At 36.7% G+C, this 22,352-nt stretch overlaps 1 protein-coding gene across 1 annotated transcript in view; it reads right to left on the bottom strand.

Annotated features, from left to right (window-relative positions):
* The window catches only part of LOC122803998 (cilia- and flagella-associated protein 221-like), a 1,154,724-nt gene that overhangs the window by 805,087 nt on the left and 327,285 nt on the right, over positions 1–22,352 (bottom strand). Inside the window, exon 6 of the mRNA XM_044073679.1 lies at positions 16,610–16,709. Coding sequence (XP_043929614.1) covers positions 16,610–16,709 — 100 coding nt within the window. The remainder of the gene's footprint in view (positions 1–16,609; positions 16,710–22,352) is intronic.

The following is a 22,352-nucleotide window of genomic DNA, read 5'->3' as shown; positions in this document are numbered from 1 at the left end:
TTTTTTTTTCTTCTGCTGTAACTCTTTCTGAATAAATGTGGGGATGAGAGGAGTAGGAGGTGAAGGCATATAATAGACCAGAGGGCTAATCGTAAATTACAGAGTCTGGGGTGATCAGGGAAAAGTACCTGCTGCACTTGGCATTGAGGGGAGAAGCTAAGAGGTTCCAGCAAAGTTGATTCCATTGGGGAAATATCATTTCCACCACTGACGGATTGAGAGACTACTCATGAGGGAGTAAAATGGACCGTCTCAGTTTTTCTGCTAACATGTTGTTTTTTTCCCAAAATATGCATTGCTATGAGAAAGCATCCAGAAGAACTCACCCATTTCCAGACCCCCATTGCCTCCTAGCATAGTGGGTAAGACCAGGTTTCCCCATTTGTTGATGTACCAGACCATAGACATGTTGCCTTTCTGAATTGTAATCATCCCTAGAGGGAGAACATCTTGAAATTCCTGCAATGCTAACATGACTGCTCTCATTTCTAGGACACTGATGTGAAGATTGGCCTTTATTGGGGACCATGTGCTTTGCACTGTCCTTCTCAAATAACACCCCCCCCAACCCAGTTGGGAGGCAGCCATAGTCACTGTGGCCTTGGGAGAGGAAAGAGTGAAAAGACAACTCTGAGAAACTTCCTCTGCATGAATTCACCATGCTGTGTAACATCTGCAAACATTTCTGATGCGAATCGGAGTTGTCAGTGGCTGATGGCTGACTGACCATTGTGATGCTAGAGTCCATTGTAGTACTCTCATGTGAAAATGTACCAAAGGAACCAGTGCTATGGAGACTGCCATCAAACCCAGTAGCTGAAAGACTAATTTGGCTGGAGGTGAATGATAAGTAAAGATATGTAAAGCCTGTTTCCTTAAAGTCTCTAGTGTTGCTTGAGGTAACTTTGTCAGTTGTGTCCATGTATCTAGAAGGGCTCTGATGAACTACAGAGGTTGCTCAGGGTACGGCTGACACCTGGAGAGATTTATAGTAATGTCCAACTGGAGAAACAGATGGAGCAAGGAGTCCCTGGCTTGAATTAGTAGAGGCCTGGTGAAAGCAGATAGGAACCAGTTGATTAGATAAGAAAAAACCTGGAATCTTTGAGTCTCAGGAGAGCTGCAACCACTGCCATGCATTTGGTGAACATCCTAGGGACTGTGGTTAGACTAAAGGGCAGTGTTGTGAATTGGCAGAGACTAGATCCCAGCCAGAAGCATAGATATCTCTGTTTAAAGCAAAGGGTCGTTACAATTGTAACTCAAAATCAGTGGTGTATTTAGCTGTGTGCCAGTCATGCCCTGCCTTTTATATAGGGAAGACTGACAGAAAACTTAAAGAGAGAATTTATGAACATACGTACCACATTAGGAAGAAGAGCAACACTAACACCCTTGCAAGACATTGTAATAACAACCCTTCTCACGCTTTCCTTTTTAAAGCTATAGACCAGGTACTTACAGATGAAAGAGGAGGACCCCAACAATTGTTATTAGAAAAAAAGGAACTCATTTGGCAACTTAAAATGAACTCTTACACGTCACCAGGGTTGAACAAAGTTACTTCTTTGACTTGTGTTTTAAAGTTAAGAAACCTGTTAAGATAAGACTTCTTTCATCTTTACTTAAACCTCAAGTCTGGTTTTTAAACCTTAATTCACAAATGTTTAACTTGAGAAACATTGGTTTTCTGACCTCTGCAGCGCATCGCTGTACTTTGACCCATACCTTATTTTATTTTATTTTTATTTTTATTTTCATTTTGCATAATTTCATTCAGGATTTGTATGTTTTATTTTTGTCAGGTTCTGCATTGTGGTCTGACTTGATTTTTGCTTACTTCTAGACACATACACCTTTTTGCGTAAGCAACAATGTGACCTTAATGTTTAGACCCACGGTATTTTGAAGTGCTATGTTTACTTATTGTCAATGTTATTGAACACCAACAGCTGTGGATTTACTTAGGTGTTGCATTTCTTTCTTTTTTTGTCTTCTGCTACTTTATACCTTTTTCATACACAGTACAAACTAATTTGCAGAACAATGTGCCGTATTCATGGGCACGATTGTGAACTGATTTTTCATTTGTTTGGCTATCCGCCTTTTTCGCATGTTTAGTACCTGCACGGATCTTGAATGAAGTACCGTCTTGTGAATCCGGCGGTTTGTTTGTTTTGATTTAGACGTGTCTTTCACGCAATGCCTTGCCATATTTTTTCTGAAACAGCTGCATTTTGACTTGTTTTGGTTGCTACAACTGTGCATACTAAAGCTTAGAAAGTGTTCTCATTGCAGCTTGGTGTTTTACCCATTGCTCAAGGAACATTTAAAAAAAAATTATTTTTCATATACTGTTGTTGCATTCTGTTGGCGTTGAAATGGCAAGCAATTTCTGTGTTAGATTTTTAACACAGAAATAAACATATTCAGTTATTTAATATTAGAAATAACATTTCTTTTATTAGAAATGCCTTTGAAATTCCGCTTATTGCAGACTCCTAGTTGAGTTTCACTGTTTATTTATTCATTTATTATTGATTCTTCATTATGCATTAGAGATGTGTACTCCTTACTACCTTTTCTGTTAAGGAATGGATATTATATTTGGTTGCAAGCATTACTTCATTTTATTTTCTTTTTAATCACAAGATTCTGTATGAGTTTTGTTTTACCCTATGAAAAGTTGTTTGCTAAAATGTATTTTAAGGGAAACAAACAGTATTTACACTTGATTAGGTTTATGAATCTTCACTAAGACATTCTTGGTTACTTTTATCAAGTTCATGTTTCTTTTTTAAATACTTTTTTATGTTTGACACCCTGTCTACACTAAGTGGACATTTATTTATGCTTTTAATGCAATACAACTTTAAATGTGAAGGTATGTCAGTGGGTTCAATTAAGGCAGCTGTTTGTAATTTTGTAACACCCCCCCCTTTTTGGGGGGTTTTAAATTGTGTTTGATGATTTTTTCCTTTGTCTGAAGAAGTCTTCCTACTAAGGGAGATGAAAAGCGCTTTACTTTTACATTTTCTAATAAACCTTTGAAGTTTTACACCTGCTGGTTCGGAACCTTTTGGTTTGTTTTTTTGACAGTTTGTTTTTCTTCAGTTTTAGATTTATAGTAATGTCCAAATGGAGAAACAGATGGAGCAAGGAGTCCCTGGCTTGAATTAGTAGAGGCCTGGTGAAAGCAGATAGGAACCAGTTGACTAGATAAGAAAAAACCTGGAATCTTTGAGTCTCAGGAGAGCTGCAACCACTGCCATGCATTTGGTGAACATCCTAGGGACTGTGGTTAGACCAAAGGGCAGTGTTGTGAATTGGTAGAGACTAGATCCCAGCCAGAAGCATAGATATCTCCTGGAGTGCCTCTATATTTCTGATATGATAGTACACATCCTGTAGATCTATAGAGCACACACAATCATTCTTTCTTAAAAAAGAGGCAAGATGGATTGAACCATGAAAGATTTAGATTGCTGAGATCCTAAACTGGTGTTAGGTTCCCAGTCTTTATTGGCACTAAAGAATCACAAATAAGTTCCGGATCCTTGTTGGCCTGTTGGGATTGACTGGATGACTCTTCTCCTGCAGCTTTTGTATTTTTGTAGCTGCTGCCTTCCTCTGATGAGGTGGAACGTTGGGAATCTTTTTGTTGTGTTTTGGGAGCAAAAGACAAAATGGTATGTAACAACCTCTGGATATAATACTCTGTACCCAAGAAACTTTGGGAATGGTTATCCAGGCTTTTGGGTGCAGAGATAAGCATCCCCCGAATGGCTCCAGAGTGCAGCAGTCACATTTTAGATTTTTCAGGAGGTATCCTGGGATGTTATTGGGGCCCACTGAGGTTGTGTTCTTGTCTTTAGTGAGTGCAGCCAGTACATGCTCCCTTGTTATAGTTGGAGGGATTATGTCTGAGGGTATTTTGAGGGGGCTTGGTTGGGGGGGGGGGGTAAAGTTGTAACTGAATTTGTCCAGTAACAGGTTCTCTATATCACCAGACTTGATAAACTTGGCACCATTAACCACCAGTTCAGCATATTGTTGTGTGCTGCCCTTGAGGTTTATGACATAGCTGTATAAGGCCTTATGGTTATCTTTCTCCTGGGAGACTATTTTAACCTCAAAGATGGCTTTGCTTGACTGAATTACCCCTCTTAGTTGCCTGTTTAATTTGATGACTGAGTTTTTATCTTTATGGGAATTACACTTCTTGATTTTTGACATTATTTTTTTCCCTTTTTTCATATATCCTGCTTCATTTGGGATGCCAGCAGGGTGGTTTGTTTCTGGGGCTAGTACAGGACTTACTTCTAGTAGGTACAGCAGTCTCTATGCAGCTACTAACATGGCTGTACAGAATGTCCGATGGTAATTCAGCATAGGATACTGTGTTCTCAGGGTTTGCAAGGGCATTGCATTTTGACAAACCATCACTTAATAAAAGGTAATTTGACTTGGGATAGCTATTAACTGTTAGCGGTTTAATGAGATTACAGAGTTGATTTTGATTTTGAAGGAGACAACTTTATGGTCAGACCGTACTAGTGAGGAGGAGACAATGGAGGGATGCAGCATTCTCCCATATTTGCAAACATGAGGTCCAGTATGTGGGAGTCTCTAGTAGTCATATTCACTGTTTGGTCAAGGGTGTTTCCACTTACAAAGTCCAGGAATCTCTGTGCCTCAAATATGAGGCCATGTAGGATTCCTAGTCTATACAGGCATAAAAAAAATCTGCCATGAGTAGGGTGTTAGGTTGGCTGGCAAGCGTCTCCAGTAGAGCCATGTATGCTTTGACAGATTCTTGAGAAATGGAGGGTGACCTATAGCTGGCTATGATATGGTACAAGATTTTATTTATGGTGATCTACACATGAAGGAACTCTAGCACATCATCCTGTTTGACCAACCTAGAGGTATGCCTGCTACTGGTGTATTTTGAGACACCTCCACTTTTAGTCCTCATCTGTGCAGCTACTGGTCTAACAATGTGGAAGGTACTGAAAACTTGCACTGCCAGGGTAACTTCACAGATGCCAACATTTTCAAGTGTGAGGAGGACTTGGAGATAGTGTCGTTTTTTATTTAGGCTCTGGTATTTCTTGCATTGAGCAGTAACACCTTGAGATTCAGTTGAGTTGATTTTGCTACGTCGGTAGGTTTGTCAATTTGTCACTGCCTAAAAAAAGGCACTACAGAGGTGGATAAAGTTTTAACCAGTATTTCAGAGCCTAGACAGGAAATGTGCAGAACATCTTTAGCAATGCAACATGGTCTATTAACCATGTCCTCCCAAGCTGACAAATATTGGATTCCCCTTAGAAAGAGTTTTGTCCATACTGTGACATCATCCTCGGTGATGCTAATATGTTGCTCAATGCTAGACTTACTAGCCTGAGACATAGAGTCTGAAAGCTCCATAATGTCTGCCTTCATATGGTCCACAGCCATACATATCAGGTCTTTTACACCCACACTGGCTATGATGGAATCATACTGGTACCCATGGTGTAATGACTTCAGTGCACGGGTGATTTGTTGGATCTTGGCTCCAGATAATCAACTAAAGTTATCTTCTCCTTCTTCAGCCTGGTTAGAGGAGTATCAGTATATCTTACAATGGAGTCCCAATGGGTGTGATAAATGATCTTTGTTCTTTAGGAGGATTGCGTTTAAGTGCCTCAGCATACATTAGTCTACGTGTGTGTTGTGTTCTATGTCAGGTGGGTGTTGCATGTGTGGTTTCAACAACCCAATGTGTATTTTTATGTGAGAGTTTAGTCTTCAGTGTTATTGCGTAAGTACACCTCTCCCATACTTTGCCTGCTTCTTTAAGGATTAATTGGTTGTAAGTAAACATGAGACAATTGCTACATTGTCTCAATAAGCTCAAATCCACCAAGTTGGCTACAGAGAAGTTAGGAAATTGCATATCCATACTGTCCAGTCTTTTGATCTGTGAGCTACAAGGGGGTGGTATATTGGGTTTAGAAGGTTATTAAGGGTGCTTTGCTGGTGTAGGCTAATAAGAGTGCTTTATTGAGGCAGATTATGCTAAACAGTACTAAATTCTACTAACTTTAATGTCACACTATACTGAATTCTACTAGATCTGTAGGTATTGTCATTCAACATCTAACTAGCTGCTCTAAGCTTGTCGATGCACAAGGTGTTTGCACTTAATTGCTGAATTACATGATACAGTTTCATGGACCATCCTGCAGGGAAAATTTGCTTTCTAGAGGTTTGCTTCTGTACAGGGCATTGCTAGCCCATGCAAGCATGCAAAATTTATAGCAGCAAAGAAAAGTAACTAATTATCCCTCTGACCAATACAACGACCACACTATAAGTCCTGTTGTACATTTCGCAACTCATATAGAAAGGCAAACACCTCCTGCCACCTGGTCCTCCTAATGTAAAAACACAGTAAAAGAGGCACACAATTGCAGTGATACTGCAAACCACTTAAACAACTTGCTGGAAATCCCTTGCTGAAGGCAATTTCAAGACAGTCTTGCAGCAATAACAGTGAGAGGAAGAACATTTTTCTTTTACAAAAAATGCAGTGAAATGCATACATAAATGCAGTAGACTGAAGGGGTCACTCAAAATAAAGAGCTATTTAGTAAGCAAAGGTACTTCTCTTTGCCTGGATGGTACTGGATACAAGTAAAACACTTCTGGAATGCAGCTATTGCAGGCTATAACTCCAAGCATTGCTATCCAGGAAAATGAGGAGGCAATATGTAGTAAAGGAGGTTTACTCATGAGCAATATTGGCTTGCTGGGTGGGCACTGAGTATCATGGATCTATGGAAAATAATGGATGGGAAGAGTACATAAATAGGTAATACAACAGTCAATAGTAATGAAATAGGGGAGGGAAGGGCTTTAGAAACCCTATTATCCTAAGGGGTGGAGGCCAAAGACATAGTTATAAAACAACAACAGAAAAAAAGTGGGACGGTTGGCCAAAACATTTCAAGGAACAATCGGTCTAGCTAGAGATGCATCCATTTAATCAAATAAAGGCAATATTGGAGCACTCTCAGAAACTTTATCTTAATGCTTTAGTGAGGGATGGGGCAGTCACAGAATGCAATTTTAAGCAGCTAAAAACTAAACAGAATATAAAATCACTGAAGCACAGCATGCAGCAGAGACAATTCTCTCACTACTGAACTTCTACTACAGTTTAAGGCACCTGACTATGCAGAGCTTTACCAGTAACACAGTTTATGGGAAACAGTGTAATAATAAATGACTAAGGCACAAGTCTAGCAGCAAAGTGCACACTTCTGAAACAACTGTGAATTAAGCTACAAGACTATGGTCAGGCATTGTTTAAAATACAAATATATAGCTTTTACAAGTAATTCTACTTGTGGAAATAGAAGTGCAGAATAAAGCAGAAACACAATCTTCCTACAACTGCTAATTAAAATAAAAAATTAAGGTCCCACAGCAAAATAAAAATAATATAAACAGATAAAAGAGAGCAAAAAAGTACAAAGTAGTATTAGCACATGGGTCACTATAAGTGCAACTTAAATATTTAAGCTAAACTGAAATAATTAAAATAATTTAATTCTATTTCTATTTGATGAAAAGCTAGTTACTCACACTTCCACAGCTCTGCGAGTCTTGGATAAAAGACACTGGATGAGGATAGCTCTGGGATGGGGCAGACACAGAATGCAACTTTAAACAGGTAAAAGTTAAGCAGAATATAAAAGCAGTGAAGCACAATTTGGAGCAGCGACAATTCTCTCACTATCGCATTTCTGCTACAGTTTAAAGCACCAGAATATACAGAAATTTACCAGTAACTCTATTTATGTGGACATGGTGTAGATGGTTGCAAGACAGATCTGTCAATGCTAAGAACAAACTTCAAGAATAAAGAATAAGTTTCATCATGTATATTTGTCATAGTTATAAAACTGCATTGTCAGAGAACTATTCAGCCTTGGTACTAAGCAATGGATCTAAGGCATAGCTAAAGACTGTAAAATATTCTTTTGTAGGAGAAATCTGCTTGATCTTTTTCTATGTGTAGTTTCTAAAGACAGGAATTGAGCAGTGCTAACAACGTGAGGAAATTCCACCTGAAATTATAATTGGTCCAAACTATAGAAGACTGTGCAACATCTCAGGAAATGGGAAGCTCTACTAAAGAAGAGGCCACCAAAGTTTATTCACAGCACAACAGAAAGAAAGAAAGAAATTTTATAAGAACCAGACAGATTGTTCTTGACTGCTAAAGCCCTCTTTCTACTGATTGCATAGCAACATTGCAGTTTTTTCTCAAGTAACACATTTTGTATAACAGTACTGTGTTACACAGAACTCTGCAGTTAGTTGTTAGCTTTATGCTAGTGCATCTTTATCAATACAGTCCCTGTAAAGGGAAACAATACAACACAGCAGTCAAGAGAAATCTGTCTGGCTGCAGGTCGAGCAAGTATCACTAAAAAGAAAGGATAGGATAGTTAGACAAGGGCAATACTACTGCATATATAAAATTCATCTTAGGGATAAGTTAAGTTAACCAGCTCCTAGAGGAAGAGATTTATACTCACCAAGGGGAAGGCATAAGGAAATATTAACAAAGGTTGAATCCTGTTATGTTAATAAAAGAGGGAAAGGGGTGACTATGACTTTTTATCTCTGTGTGCCATTTCCTTACAGAAAAAATACTTCAGATTTAGAAAACATAGAAAGTCAGAAAAGAGCTAGCTTAAGGAGTAGATAAAAGAGGAGTGACCATCCTCGTTGATGTTTGCCTATGTCATGCATAAAGAAGAATAGCCATGAGATGTCCATTCATGGGTTGTGCAGCACAAAAAAGGTAAACGGTCTAAATGTCTCACACATACTGATTAACATTCAAATAAACTAAACCAAAGAACATCACACGGCCATAGTGATGATAGAAGACTAGTGATCAAGTATCTGCCCACCTCCTGTAACACTATAAATGGTGCGAGATAATGGTGTAGGTCACAACCCAAAACTCTTACAACAGTGCATTCGTTTTGATCCTTGGTTAGTGTCACTGTAATCTACAGAGTTAGAACATAACACCTCCTGCCAACTCATGATAAAAAATAGAAGGCTGAGGTAATAGTTTCAGCCTAAAAATTGCACAAACACATAGAAGGATAAGTAGCACTTCCTGTCAAAACAGGAAGAGAAGATGAAAGTCTTACATAAGCTGGTGCAAGAGCAAAGGGCTAACATTGAAAATAACTTACATAAACTGTTACAATTAAGTTGTATCATTTGTCACACAAGGAAGAGGACAGAAGGTCAAAGTTATAATTTCTGCCAAAATTTACATACGCTAATACATGCATATGTTATATCTCCAGTCCGGACAGAAAGTGAGGGTGGAAGATTTTATAAAAGCTTGTAAAAAGATCAAGAGTACAGGTCCAATTGAAAAGTGACAAAACCTAACATGCTACTAGGTTCTACCTCCAATCAAAAAAGGAAAGAAAGATGGAAGGTCTGTATAAGTTTGGTTGAAAACTTTTATAAGCTAACACACCACTGTGTTCAACTTCCAGTCAAAAAGAGAAAGGAGGATGTAAATTCTATCAGGTTCAGCTGAAAACTTTCCTAATGTAACTCATAACTAGGTTCCATCTCCAGTGAGAAGAGGAATGGAGGATGGAAGGTCTTTTATAGGGTGGTACAGGGTCAAAGAGATATTTTAGCTGAAAATTTACATATGCTGTTACATAACTAAGTTCCACCATCTTCAGTCCAAAAGGAAAAGAAGGTTAAGTGCTAGTTTCAGTGGAAAACTACACAAAGCCAAATAAAAGAAAAAAAAGTTCCAGTTCTTGACCCCAGGACAGATTATCAAAAGGGAAATAGAAGACTGAGGTCCAATTAAAGACGTATCCTATATCTTCTTCGAGGAAAGAAGGTAACTAAGTTGAGAAAGATCCATTGAGAATGATGCCTTTTGATCTCACATAGTAGGGTCTGAACAGCTCAAAAGACAAGCAGAAAAATAAGAAGACTGATACTAAGCCCTGAATTAAGAAAGGTTATCTGCCTTGAGTTGAGCCTGACAGCTTGATAGTGAACTCAAAGAACACTCCACTGTGATTTATCATAGAAGATCCCAAGTCAGAACTACCAAGCTTGGTATTAAGAAGAGTTGCAGAAGTTGATGTCAAGGCTGACCATGATTTGATGCCAATCTGGGCAAAGAAATGAATGAGATTAATTTCAGTCTAACACTGTGATCAAGGTCAAGAACAATAAATTTCTAGGAAGATCTGAAGTCTGATATTTGATCAAGGAATCATGGTTAAAGTCAAAGTGGAATTAATAGTGAGGGCATCAACCTCACAAGGTCAAAAATGCCCATAAGCTGTACAGATAAATACTTCAAATGACACCAAAGCTGAAACAGAGCTAGTGAGAGGGCCAGTGTTAAACAGTGAACATATGCAAAGTTAACATGTTTATACAGAGCACCCATAAAACGTACCCAAGTACTAAGGAAAACTAAGCACAGTACAAACACTGTAACTGGAAATCCCATGTGCAACATTCCTAACTTTGCAGATTACTAAATAAACATAATAATAATAATAATTCAATATGAAAGGAAAGAAAAAAATAAGCACTGCAAGCAACTAAATATAGAAAATAATGGCTATTGCTGTAGACAGAGGGGAAGCAACATGACAAAAAATTCCAGGTACTAACCTTAAACCTGATGACTCTGTGGTCAAAAATGAACAGGAAGATAAGTTAAATGAAACTGACAAAACATTTGAAATTTTACACACAAAAACTATTAAAAATAAAAATGGTAGACTGGGGCTGCATATAGATGTGACTGCATCTTATATGCTGAAAAAAGAGCTGAAGAAGGCCCATTAGTTGGACAGTTTTATGGGTAAAATCTGAAAAGGCTAGACAGCATGGGAAAGCTTTAAATGCCAGTCTCTTTATTTATTTATTTATTTATTTATTTATTTACTTATTTATTTCACATTTGTTAATTGGGTTAGTCCAACTAAGCACAGGCCCATTTTCAGTGGAGACCCAAGGAGAAAAGCTCCAAGAAAGATAATTACAATTTTACAGTAATAGGTGGTTTCACAAAGTAACACAGATTATTTTACAATATTTATACATAGTAAGATAGTATACTTTTGTGAAAAATAGAAAAAGAAACATAATAATAAACAAGCAATTATAATGATGTAAGCATGGTACTTTCCATACAGATTATATACAGGATATATAGTTCATTAGCTAATTAGAGCAGAGCCAGGAAACTTGCTGTTCAAAGTGGGAGATACAGGAGATACAGGTGATAGAAACAGATTAGGTAGGGTCATGGCAGGGCCATAACCAAGTGCTCAGGAGAAAGTTCTTCAGTTCTTTTTTGAACTAGTTAGTGTGAGTAATTTAATGCAAACTGGAAGGGAAGTTGTTCCACAATTTAGTTATGCATGATTTATATAAAAGGTTGCCAATGTTCATTTTGACTCTATAAGTTTGGAGAAGGAATTTGTCAGTACTGTGTAAGGGGCAGGAAGGGGTATAGTAAGTGACTAGATTGGAGAGAATGGGACAAGCAGTTGTTTTATTGAGAAGAAAGTGGGTTATATGGGATTGAGATAATTTGAGATGATAGGAAAGTTCTATCCAGTGTGTAAATTTTGCGATTTTATTATAAATTTGTTCCAGTTTGGAGAGTAAGCAGGACTGAAGGTTAGTAAGAACTGGGGCTCCATAGAGAAGGCTAGGAAGTAGGTAGGCTTGTGCTAGGGAAAGTCTGGAATCGGAAGATAGAAATTTTTTATTGCGATATAAAAGACAAGGTTTTTATTAGTTTTCTTAATTGGTGGATGTGTAAGTCAAATTTTAGTTGGTCATCAATTGTCATTCCTAATAATTTCGTGTGAGTTTCAATGTTAATGATGCTTTTATTAAGGGAAGATATGGAGAAGGAGAGCTTGAGGTGATCACTGACCTTGGTGAGAAAAAGGAGTTTTGTTTTTTTAGGATTCAGAATAAGCTGATTTTTATTTAGCCAGCTTTCAACTGAAAGAAAAGATTGTTGTGTAAGTGTCTGAAATTGTGACATTGAGTGTGAGGATATGATCAGGGTAGCATTGTCTGCATATTATATGATAGTTGAGTGCGTAGTGGAAGAATGGAGGTCATTGGTAAAGATGTTAAAAAGAAGCGGTCCCAGGATAGACCCTGTGGTATGCCAGTGTGTGTTGGCACAAAAGTAGAGCAAGAAGACTGCCATTTGACAGACTGTAGTCTGTCTGTGAGATAGCTGGAGAACCAAGAGAGAGTTGAGGTGGAAAGGTTTAAGTCAGCCAGTTTGTTTAGTAGTTTGGAGTGTGATACTGTGCCTAATGCATATGAGTATCTTTACTGAGTGAGGGGGCATAATTTGATTTTATTCCTATTTTGCAAGGGGGTGCTAGTGAGTTGAGTATGCCATGAAATATACGATTGAATTTGAGTACAGCATCATTGAGAGAAAGTGAGTGTAGGTTAGACCAATTAACAGAGGACAGTCTATTATTGAAAATGGTGGGGTTGAAGTCAAAGAGTTTATGGCAGAACTTGTGCAGATGCGGTTTATTTAGCTGGGTAGTATATCTTTGAATACTGATGGGTAAGTGATCACCCAAGGAACCAGGAAGGGTTCTAGGGTTATAACAGAGATGGGGGTTGCTGGTTAGGACCCAGTCAAGTGTTGTACCATTATTGGAGTTTTTGCTTAGTCTTGTAGGGGTAGTAATTAGCTCAGTAAAGCCAAACAAATTGATGCTTTTGGCAGGGAAGTAGGTGTCAAGGGTACTCTAATCGATATTTAAATCTCCTAGTAGGATAGTTTCATATGCTACATTTTGTGACACTCAGGAAAGTATGAGCCATGACAAAGACCACCACTGAGCAAAAAAAAAAACAATCAGTTAAAAAGAAACTAAACCAGGTCAATATGTGCAGGCTATAGTAATGGACAAATGGACTAGTCCAGATTTGCTGCAACCTCACTAATTATAGGGTCTGCAATCAGTGGATTTCTGAAAGCTAAGCCAAAGGGTGGGTTTCCGTTCAATATGATAGACCTGTTATATATCTTTAAACAGTTACTCAATGGAAGTGGACAAGGGGAAGTGGAACTAGAATGTCCAGTAGTGTGTACACCTTTATCTACTATTACAGAGGTTACTTTATATTGTATACTTTAATAAGTCTTGCTGGCCATAGTTATGAAGGTGATGGACCTGGAGATCCCAATCTTGTAATTCAAGTTCAAACCTGAGTTGCAACCTATTATTTACATATTTATGTTAGTAGAACTCAGCATATTGACATTTTCAGGGATCCACTAAACGAATATTTGAGTAGTTCATGATACAGTAATTGTTGTATAGTCCCAGCTTAATTCTGTAATAAGTGTAATTTATTACTGGTTAAAATGTGACCAGCATGTTGAAAGGATGTATTTTCTTATTTTGCATAAGTTAACATCACTTTTAGTCCACTTTCATCAAACAAATTCTGAATTTAGGAAATTCTTGGTTGATCTCTTTTACATCTACCAGACTGCAACCCAATTTTTTATTCAAAATCTTATGAAATGAAATGCAAAATAAAGCAAAAATCATTCTATTGTGACATGCCAGTTTGCATTTTATTGCATATGTACCAAAATCTACTCATCACTATAATATTTGCAACTCATGTAAAACTGAATATGTCAGCGAGAATTAATTACATGATCATAGATTTTCATATAATCTTTCTCACAATAATGTATTTATATCATATTTTTAAAGCTTCAACACATTGCCATTAGAAATACTAGAAACTCTATTTTGTTGCAATAGTAAATTCCTTATTACACTCCAAAACTAGAAATGTTCTTTTTACATTTTCTTCTTGTGATCTATAGTTATTTAGGAATGGTTTACATATGCTATGTCTAATAACATTTAAAAATGGATTTATAAAATATGTAAGATAACAATCAGTGTTAATACTTTGTATGTGGTGAATATTTCTCATATATTTTCTTAAAGAACACGATTGGTTAATTATACATAGGTTTATCCTAGAGTTTCAAAGGATAAATATAGTTGAAAACTGAAAGTTTAACTAATATCCAAATATTACAGATAATCTTACATAAATTACTTATGTCTAAAAATATGCTGAGTTTAGCAGCTACTATACTATAACTACCTAGCCTGTGCTTTTCTTCAGTATGCAATGCTTTAAGATCTTCCAACAATTGCTTTAATAAAGTTAGTTGACAATTTACTCAAAGGAATCAAGGTTAAAGTCAAAGTGGTAAGCCAGTCAAATATGGAATTAACTGTGAGGGTACCAACCTCAAAGGACAAAAAGAAGCAATGTCCATCAGCAGTACAGATAAATGGGTCTATATTGGTTCCACAAATGTTCACAGTGTCGAATCTGACATTGTCGACACGTGAACAGCGAAACCGCAGAACATTGAAGAGGTAAACGGAAATCTCTGTAAGGGGAGATTTCCATTTACTTCAATGTAGTGGATCTCGGAGTTGGTATATTTAAGTAGCAGGGGGTTTGGGGAGTGCAGGGGCTTGCCCCCCTGCTTACAGCAAGTAGTTCTATTTTTTGACGTGTTTTAATGTTTGTAAGCATTCGATGTTACTGGACTTCGATGATATGGTGTTGATCATATTGTATTCGAAGTTCAGTAACTTCAAGTATCTAATTTAGACCCCAGATAAATGCCTCAAATGACACAAAAGCTGAAAACAGGTCTGGTGAGAGGGCCAATGCTCCAATAGACTTCACTGAAATAGTGAACATATGCAAAGTTGACATACCTGCGTAGAACACCCACAAAAATCACTCAAGTACTAAAACTAAACACAGGACAAACACTGTAACCAGAAATCTCATGTGCAACATTCCTAATTCTGCAGGTTACTAATAAAAATAAAAATACTAATACAATATGAAAGGCAAAAAATTCACCACATACAACTAAATATAGAAGATAATGGCTATTGCTGTAGACAGAGGAGAAGTAATGACAGGAATTCCAAGTGCTAACCTTAAACTGATGATTCTGTGTTCAGAAATGATCAGGAAGATAAGTTAAATGAAACTGACAAAAACAATCTTAAATTACACACACACACACACACACACACACACACACACACACACACACACACACACACACACACACTATTAAAAATAAAAACAATAGGCTGGGGCTGCATAGTGTCATGACTGTATCTTATATGCTGAAAAAAAAAAGCTGATGAAGGCCCCTTGGCTGCACGGCTTATGGGTAAAATGGAAGAAGGCCAGGCAGCCTGGGAAAGCTTTAAATGTCAGTATCTTTATTAAGTCCTGCTAGCCATAGTTCTGAAGGTGATGAACTTTGAGATCCCAATCCCATAATTCAAGTTAAAGACACGGAATAGAATTGTATTTTTTTACCTTTACAGTTTTTTTTTATTATGATTGGTATTAAAAATAAGCATTTAAAGCCATCACATATTATTCATGCTGTTGATGTTATCTCATTACTTGTGTAATTAGTGATTTTTTAAAGATTATGGCAGTTTTAAACTTGAACTGCAACCAATTATTTACATATTGATGTTAGTAGAACTCAGCCTATTGACATTTTCATGAATCCACCAAATGAACCTTTGAGTAGTTCATGATTTAATAATTGTTGCATGGTCCCAACTTATTTCTGTAATAGGAATATTTGATTTTTGGTTAAAATTTGACCAGCATGTTGAAAGGCTGCATCTTCTTATTTAACATAAGTCATCATCACTTTATGTCCATTTTCATCAAACAAATTCTGAATTAGGAAAAATTCTTAATTGACCTCTCTTATTATATCTAACAGACTGCAACACATTTTTTATTCAAAATGTTGTGAAATGAAATACAAAATAAAAACAAAATCTGTTCCTTGTGACATGCCATTTTGCATTTTATTGTATATGCACCAACATGTGCTCATCACTAGTATAATGTTTGCAACTGATGTAGAACTGAAGTTATCAGCAAGAAATAATTATACTGTTAGAGGTTTCCGTATAACCTTTCTCATGATAATGCATTTATATCACATTTTGTAAAGCTTCAACACATGATCATTACAAATACTAAAAACTCTATTTTGTTCCAGTAGTAAGTTCCATATTGCATGCCAAAACTAGATCACCAAATGTTGTTGTTTTTAAATATTCATCTTGCAATATGGAATTATTTAAGAATGGTTCTCCAATGTTATGTCTAATAACATTTAAAAAGGATTTAAAATATGTATGCTAACAATCAATATCAATACTTTGCATATGGTGAGTATTTCTCATGCATTTACTTTAAAGAACAAGTTTGGGTAATTATAAACAAGTTTGCTTTAATTTTCAAAGGATAAATACTGTATAGTTGAAAACTGAAAGTTAAACTAATATTCAGATATTATGGATCTTTTTAAATAAATTACTTATTTATGTCTAAAAATATGTTGAGTTTAGCACCTATTATAATATATCATACTAACCACCTGGCCTGTGCTTTTTTTCATTAAGCGATGCTTTAAGATCTTCAATTAGTTGTTTTAATAAAGCCAATCGACTATTTACTCGACACTGGATCAGGACCTGCCAACAAAAAAGAATGGTTGCACAAGATAGATACACTATTCACTCCTGGTTCAGGTTTTCATAAAATTAATGTTGTGTGCACCTCATACAGAAAACAAGATGATATGAAAACTTAGAGAAATGATTTGTTACTTACTTGATACCTCTTAATCCAATCAAATCATTTTCAATTTTTATAAACTGTGGTGTATACAATAAAGCAATATAACATATTGATTCTTTCTTAAATCTAAAAAAATGCTGTTAGCTTAATAAAATAAAGGTAGCTTACAAATGTATGGTTGTATTTTAAATGAAGAAGGCAGAGACGATTTACAAACCGAGAGAAAAAAGGAAACAAGACAACTAGGAGAGCTAAGACAAAGTCAGAGTGGGGAAGGATTTTAAAGAAAATGCAGGAACATGTTTTCATTTTTCTAGTATGAATTGAGCTAAGGTTGAAGTGGCAGTGGCAGTTATAGAAAGTAAACTAGACCAACAAAAAGGCAATGAAGAAATAAAACTATACCAAAAAACACTTCCACAAACATATAAAACAAAAAAGTAAATGAAACACACTGAGGTGAAACTGATGTTTAGCACTTTCATTCTTTAATGATGTAAGAACGTCTTCAGAACTGTGTAAATCAACAGAAATAACACTTTTAAACCTAAAATAGTAGCACACAAGAATAAATATAACACATAATCCTTAATAAAATGCATAAGAAAAGAAGACCCAATCACTGAAAGACTATGCAAATAATAGCCAATCAAAATAGCAAACAGCTACAGCTGGTAATACAGTAACCAAGCATGGTGCAGAGAAAAGAAGGGGGAGGTGCATGAAAACCATCGCAAAGCACACTTTAAACTTAAATTTTCATTGACACCTGGAGCGGTCTCAGCATTCAGTAATAACTGCCAATACAATTCTTTAAGCTTCAGTAGAGTGTCACAATCTCTAAAAAACTGATCAACTTGTTCAAGAACAAGGAATTTAAAGCCTGTAAAACTGGTACAAAACATAATGTGTTTCCCCAAAGCATTCATGTTGTCCTTGGCTCATACTGCTGCTAAATGTTCCTTAACTCTGTCAGAAAGTTTTCTGATCGTTTTACCAACATAAAAATGACATGAATTGCAAACAGCAGCATAAGCAACATATCTGCTATGGCAGTCAAACTTTCTTTTAAAAACTACTTTGACATTGCAGTGCTCAAACAAATACTGTGAACCCGTGAAAACATAAGGGCAGACAACACACTTACTTCATGTGAACATGCCAGATGCTGATTCTGTGTTTGCAGGCTACAAAATAAAATGAGAATATTTTTTTCAAAGTGTTCTATAGCGTGGTGGGGTTTGAAAATAGGAGCAGCTCCTAACGCTTTACTTGCCTCATTGTGAGACGTAATAATGTTCCAGTTCCTAGAAAGAACTTCTCTAAAAGCTGGCATGACTCTGCTAATAGGCAGTGGAAAGCTACAAGTTCTATCTGCGCTTTGTCTCTTAGGTGTTAAATGTGCAGGCTCAAACCCATATAACAAAATAGGTTTGTGCTTCGTGTGCCTATGGTTGGCAACTTCAGCAAAAATGTTGTCAACAAGATGTTTGGGGTAGTGTTTATTTATACACATATGAGCAAGGAACTTGGACTCCAACTTAAAATTGCAGCCATCACTTTTGAGATGGGATAGTCTGATAAACTGGCCATGCACCACATTTCTTTTCATCAAGAAAGGGTGCTGGCTTCTAAAGTCTAAAAAGTTGTTACGGTAAGTATCCTTCCTAAACACATTCGACCTAAGAGTCTCTGTATTGGAGTCAAGTGAAATTGTAATGTCTAGGAATGACACTTCAGTGCCACAGCCTGAGACAACAAAATCCAAGAAGGAAATACTATTTGTAAGGGACAGAACAAACTGGTCCAACTCTGCTCTTGATCCATCCCATATGAAAAAAATATCATCAATATAACAATGATATATGCGTATGTGCTTGTAACCTGGTAAATAGACTAAGGTATCATATTCCCATAAACTCAAAACTAGATTAACATATACTGGGGCTATCTTTGATTCCATGGCCACCTCCTTGATTTGCTAGTATATTTTGTTACTGAAGTGGAAAAAGTTATTATGCAAGACCAGTGAAATCAAGACAAGCAAAGTCTCCGCTCTCTGAATGGAAAACTGTATAGTTAATGAGAAAAAGTTTGATGGATTCCATTCCTTCATAGTGAGGGATGTTCATGTGCAGAGCAAGAACGTCCTTTGTTACCAAAATGCACTTAGAAAAATCAAGGCTGGAACAGAACAAAACATTAAGAAAATCCCATGAGTCTCTGATGTAGTATTTGGTCGATTGTACTACAGGGTTCAAAACTGCATCCACTTATTGTGATATAATTTCGGTCTTAGTGCATTTATTGGAAATGATTAATCTAAAAGAAGGGTTATCAGCATTTTTGTGAATCTTTGGCAGTTATAGAAAGTACTTGTGCTTCAGCTTTAAATTAATGAAGGGGGGCAGTTCAACATGAAGCACGCTTACATTACTAACATTTCCAGTGAAGAGTTCAAAGAATTAAATCCTGAGAGTAACTGACAGAATTGTTAGATTTTATTAACTAACTACATACATAGTCTCTTTCAGAAGTACAAAGGAACACAATTTTCAGCTAGAAGATGCTTATACAGTACAGTGAAGAGTGTAATTGCATTCTAGGTTTTGAATTAACAAAAAATCTGCAGGTGAATTCAATGCATTTTTTATGCAAAAACACAATTTTGTGTGTACTTTATGTAGCAACTCTAAATATATAGTTGTTAGGTAATCTAAAGGCATTGTTTTACACACACACACACACACACACACACACACACACACACACACACACACACACACACACACACACACACACACTCGCACACATTTCATTCATTCCAGGGGCATGGTGGGCATGTTATACAGTTTATATATGTGGCTCTTCAAGTAAAGCCACAGATGAGGCAGTGTTACACAGGATGACCCGTCCCCTGAATGTGTCAGCAGCAATAAACTTATTGTGGAAGCTGATATGGCCAAGGTCACACTTGAGTGCTCCTTTATAACCAATGATAAATGGAGTCAGACAACAGAGTGAAAGGATAGCATATCTAATTCTAATATGCTGAAAGCTACAACTGTATCTTCATAACCACTAATGGACTTAGTGGAGCAAAAAAGCAACAACATTTCAGTCTAAATCTACAGTACTCTCTCTTGGCCAAGAACTGTCCCTAGGCTCCATCATAATGCTGACGGCTATACTGCAGCAATAGAGGAATAGGACTCTAACTTCTGCACTGAACCTGGAAAGTCAGCTTAAAGTTTGCACAACTGGTGCACGTTTTACTTTAAACAATTTTTACTTCAGACACAGGCTTTTCACTTTCAAGAGATCCTGAAACCAAAATGACTTGGGTGCTGAGTTATCCTGGTAACTGAGAAAGGTGTCAATATAATATAATAGGAGCTAAGACAACTTGTTTTTTACCTGATGATCACCTAGATGTGATTTATAAAGAAAGTACTACATGTTGATTAGGTGTATATAAACTGTTCCTTTTAGTTTTTTTATTTTTGTAAATTAAAGCATGAAGTAGTTAACAGAATTTACTAAACATGTCACAAAGTAATTGAAAAAAGCTAAAAACAGCCCTAGATGGTGGACTGCAATGTAGTTCACAAGCATTGCAGATTTGCTTCAAGTTTTAATGCAAGTAGTGCATAACATGCATTGTACACATTACATGCCATTGTGAACCACTGTCAGCAATGAATGAGTCTTCAGGGAAGCTGATCCAGGAGCAGGAGGACAAAGACGGTTACACTATTGGTGGCTTGATTGTCAACTGACCAAATCTCATCTCCCCAATGATCCAAATAGCCCACTGGGAATCTTTGCTGGTAAGATGTACAGACAATGATGCCCTTTTCTAGCTGATTTCCCCTTTCTTCAAGTTGTTGAGACTATGCATTTAGTTATAAAAATTTGGGGAGTGGCTTGCCTCCACATTAGGAGGTGCAGAGGGTTTGCCCCCTACATAAAACACTTAAACGTGGCTTTCTGACAAGTTTTATTTTTCATGCACTCATGTTCAGTGACTCTAACCATTGGGGAGTTGATGTTTGATGATTCATAGTGGAACCAGGTACATAATCTCCATCCATGAGTTGTTTTTCTAAGTAATCTCTGACAAGGGTTGGGAGATACTCTGTGTATTTTCTCTGGCCTACTAATATGATCACAATTAAACAGTAAAAGTAGATGGAATTGAGGAGGGCCCCTGTGAATGGGAAATAAGATAAATATATATATAATTTTGATCATAAATCCACCCATTTGATCACTGTGAAACTTCAGAATGTATCTAGTGAGAAGGTGATAGTGGGGATGGGGATGGGGGGGTGGGTTATGTGTGTGTAACAAAGCAACTGATCTATTTCAATTGTATATAAGTAGTTATCAGCTAAGCACTGTACATTTCACAGAAACAGGAATATATGCAATAAAATATAACAAAATAAAAAAAAATCAAAATAAACTCTCAAAAGTCAGAAAAGTACAAGAAATAAAGAAAACTGAATGCATATATGCAGGATATAATTGCATGGAAATTGTCTGAAATCAACAGACACACTGTCACCTGATCAAAGCCAAACAGTTGTGCGAAATAAGTAGAATAAATTATGTTGGGCTGAATTTCTTTCACCTGATCACAGTCTAACATCAGATATATCACCAACTAAAAAGTGGTCATTCTAATTGTGTCTTTGTATAAAAGCAGCAGTTTTACTGTTACTTCATCACATATGAAAGACTATGGGCAGAAACTGAAACACGTCTTGACTGGAAGTTCTATACAATGCAAATGCCCCTGCAGTGTAATAAGTAGTTATTACTACATTTTATTTTATTCTAACCCAAATATTACTTGAAGGAGTAGACATATTGACATGATTTTTTTCTGGTTAAGTATTTCACTATGCACTATGTATCCTTAGAAAATGAGATCATGTCATATCACTTCTTGAAGGATCCTTTTCCCTTCATTTAAAATGCCAGTTCTCAAAATTACTATTTACTTTCAGTCTCTTTGGTCCTTGCATACAAGTTGCTTGTGACCCCAGATATGATTTATTAACTTTCTTTTACTTACACTGTAATTAGCCATATTCACATGCAGAAAATAATTTAATTAGATTCCCTTTTTAAGCAGTAATACTTTGCTAAGTCCATGTTATTGTGGGGGCCTATATTACGTTGTCGAATCCTGGTAATATTGAACACCAGAAGACCGACACGTAAAGCACAAACTACAGTAACGGTGAACATACAAAACCACAAAATGCAAAATGTCGAAGTGTGATGGTTGGCACGTCTACGGTATAGCTCCGTAAGGTAAGTGTGCGATAGTTACAGACCTTAGGGTTAGGGTGCGGGTTAAGGTAAGTGCATAGATAGGTAATGTAAGTAAGGTTTAGTGTAGGGTTAGAAGTAGGGTTTTGTTAACTGTATGTGTGTTGATTATTTGTTTTGTTTGGGTATAAGTCTGTAGGGTAAGTGTGCGATAGTTACGGAACTTAGAGTTAGGGTGCAGGTTAAGGTAAGTG

This window comes from Protopterus annectens, chromosome 6.part0, assembly GCF_019279795.1.
Source record: "Protopterus annectens isolate FY-2018-M chromosome 6.part0, PAN1.0, whole genome shotgun sequence".
Lineage (NCBI taxonomy): Eukaryota > Metazoa > Chordata > Ceratodontiformes > Protopteridae > Protopterus > Protopterus annectens.
This window is presented reverse-complemented; position numbering and strand designations above follow the sequence as displayed.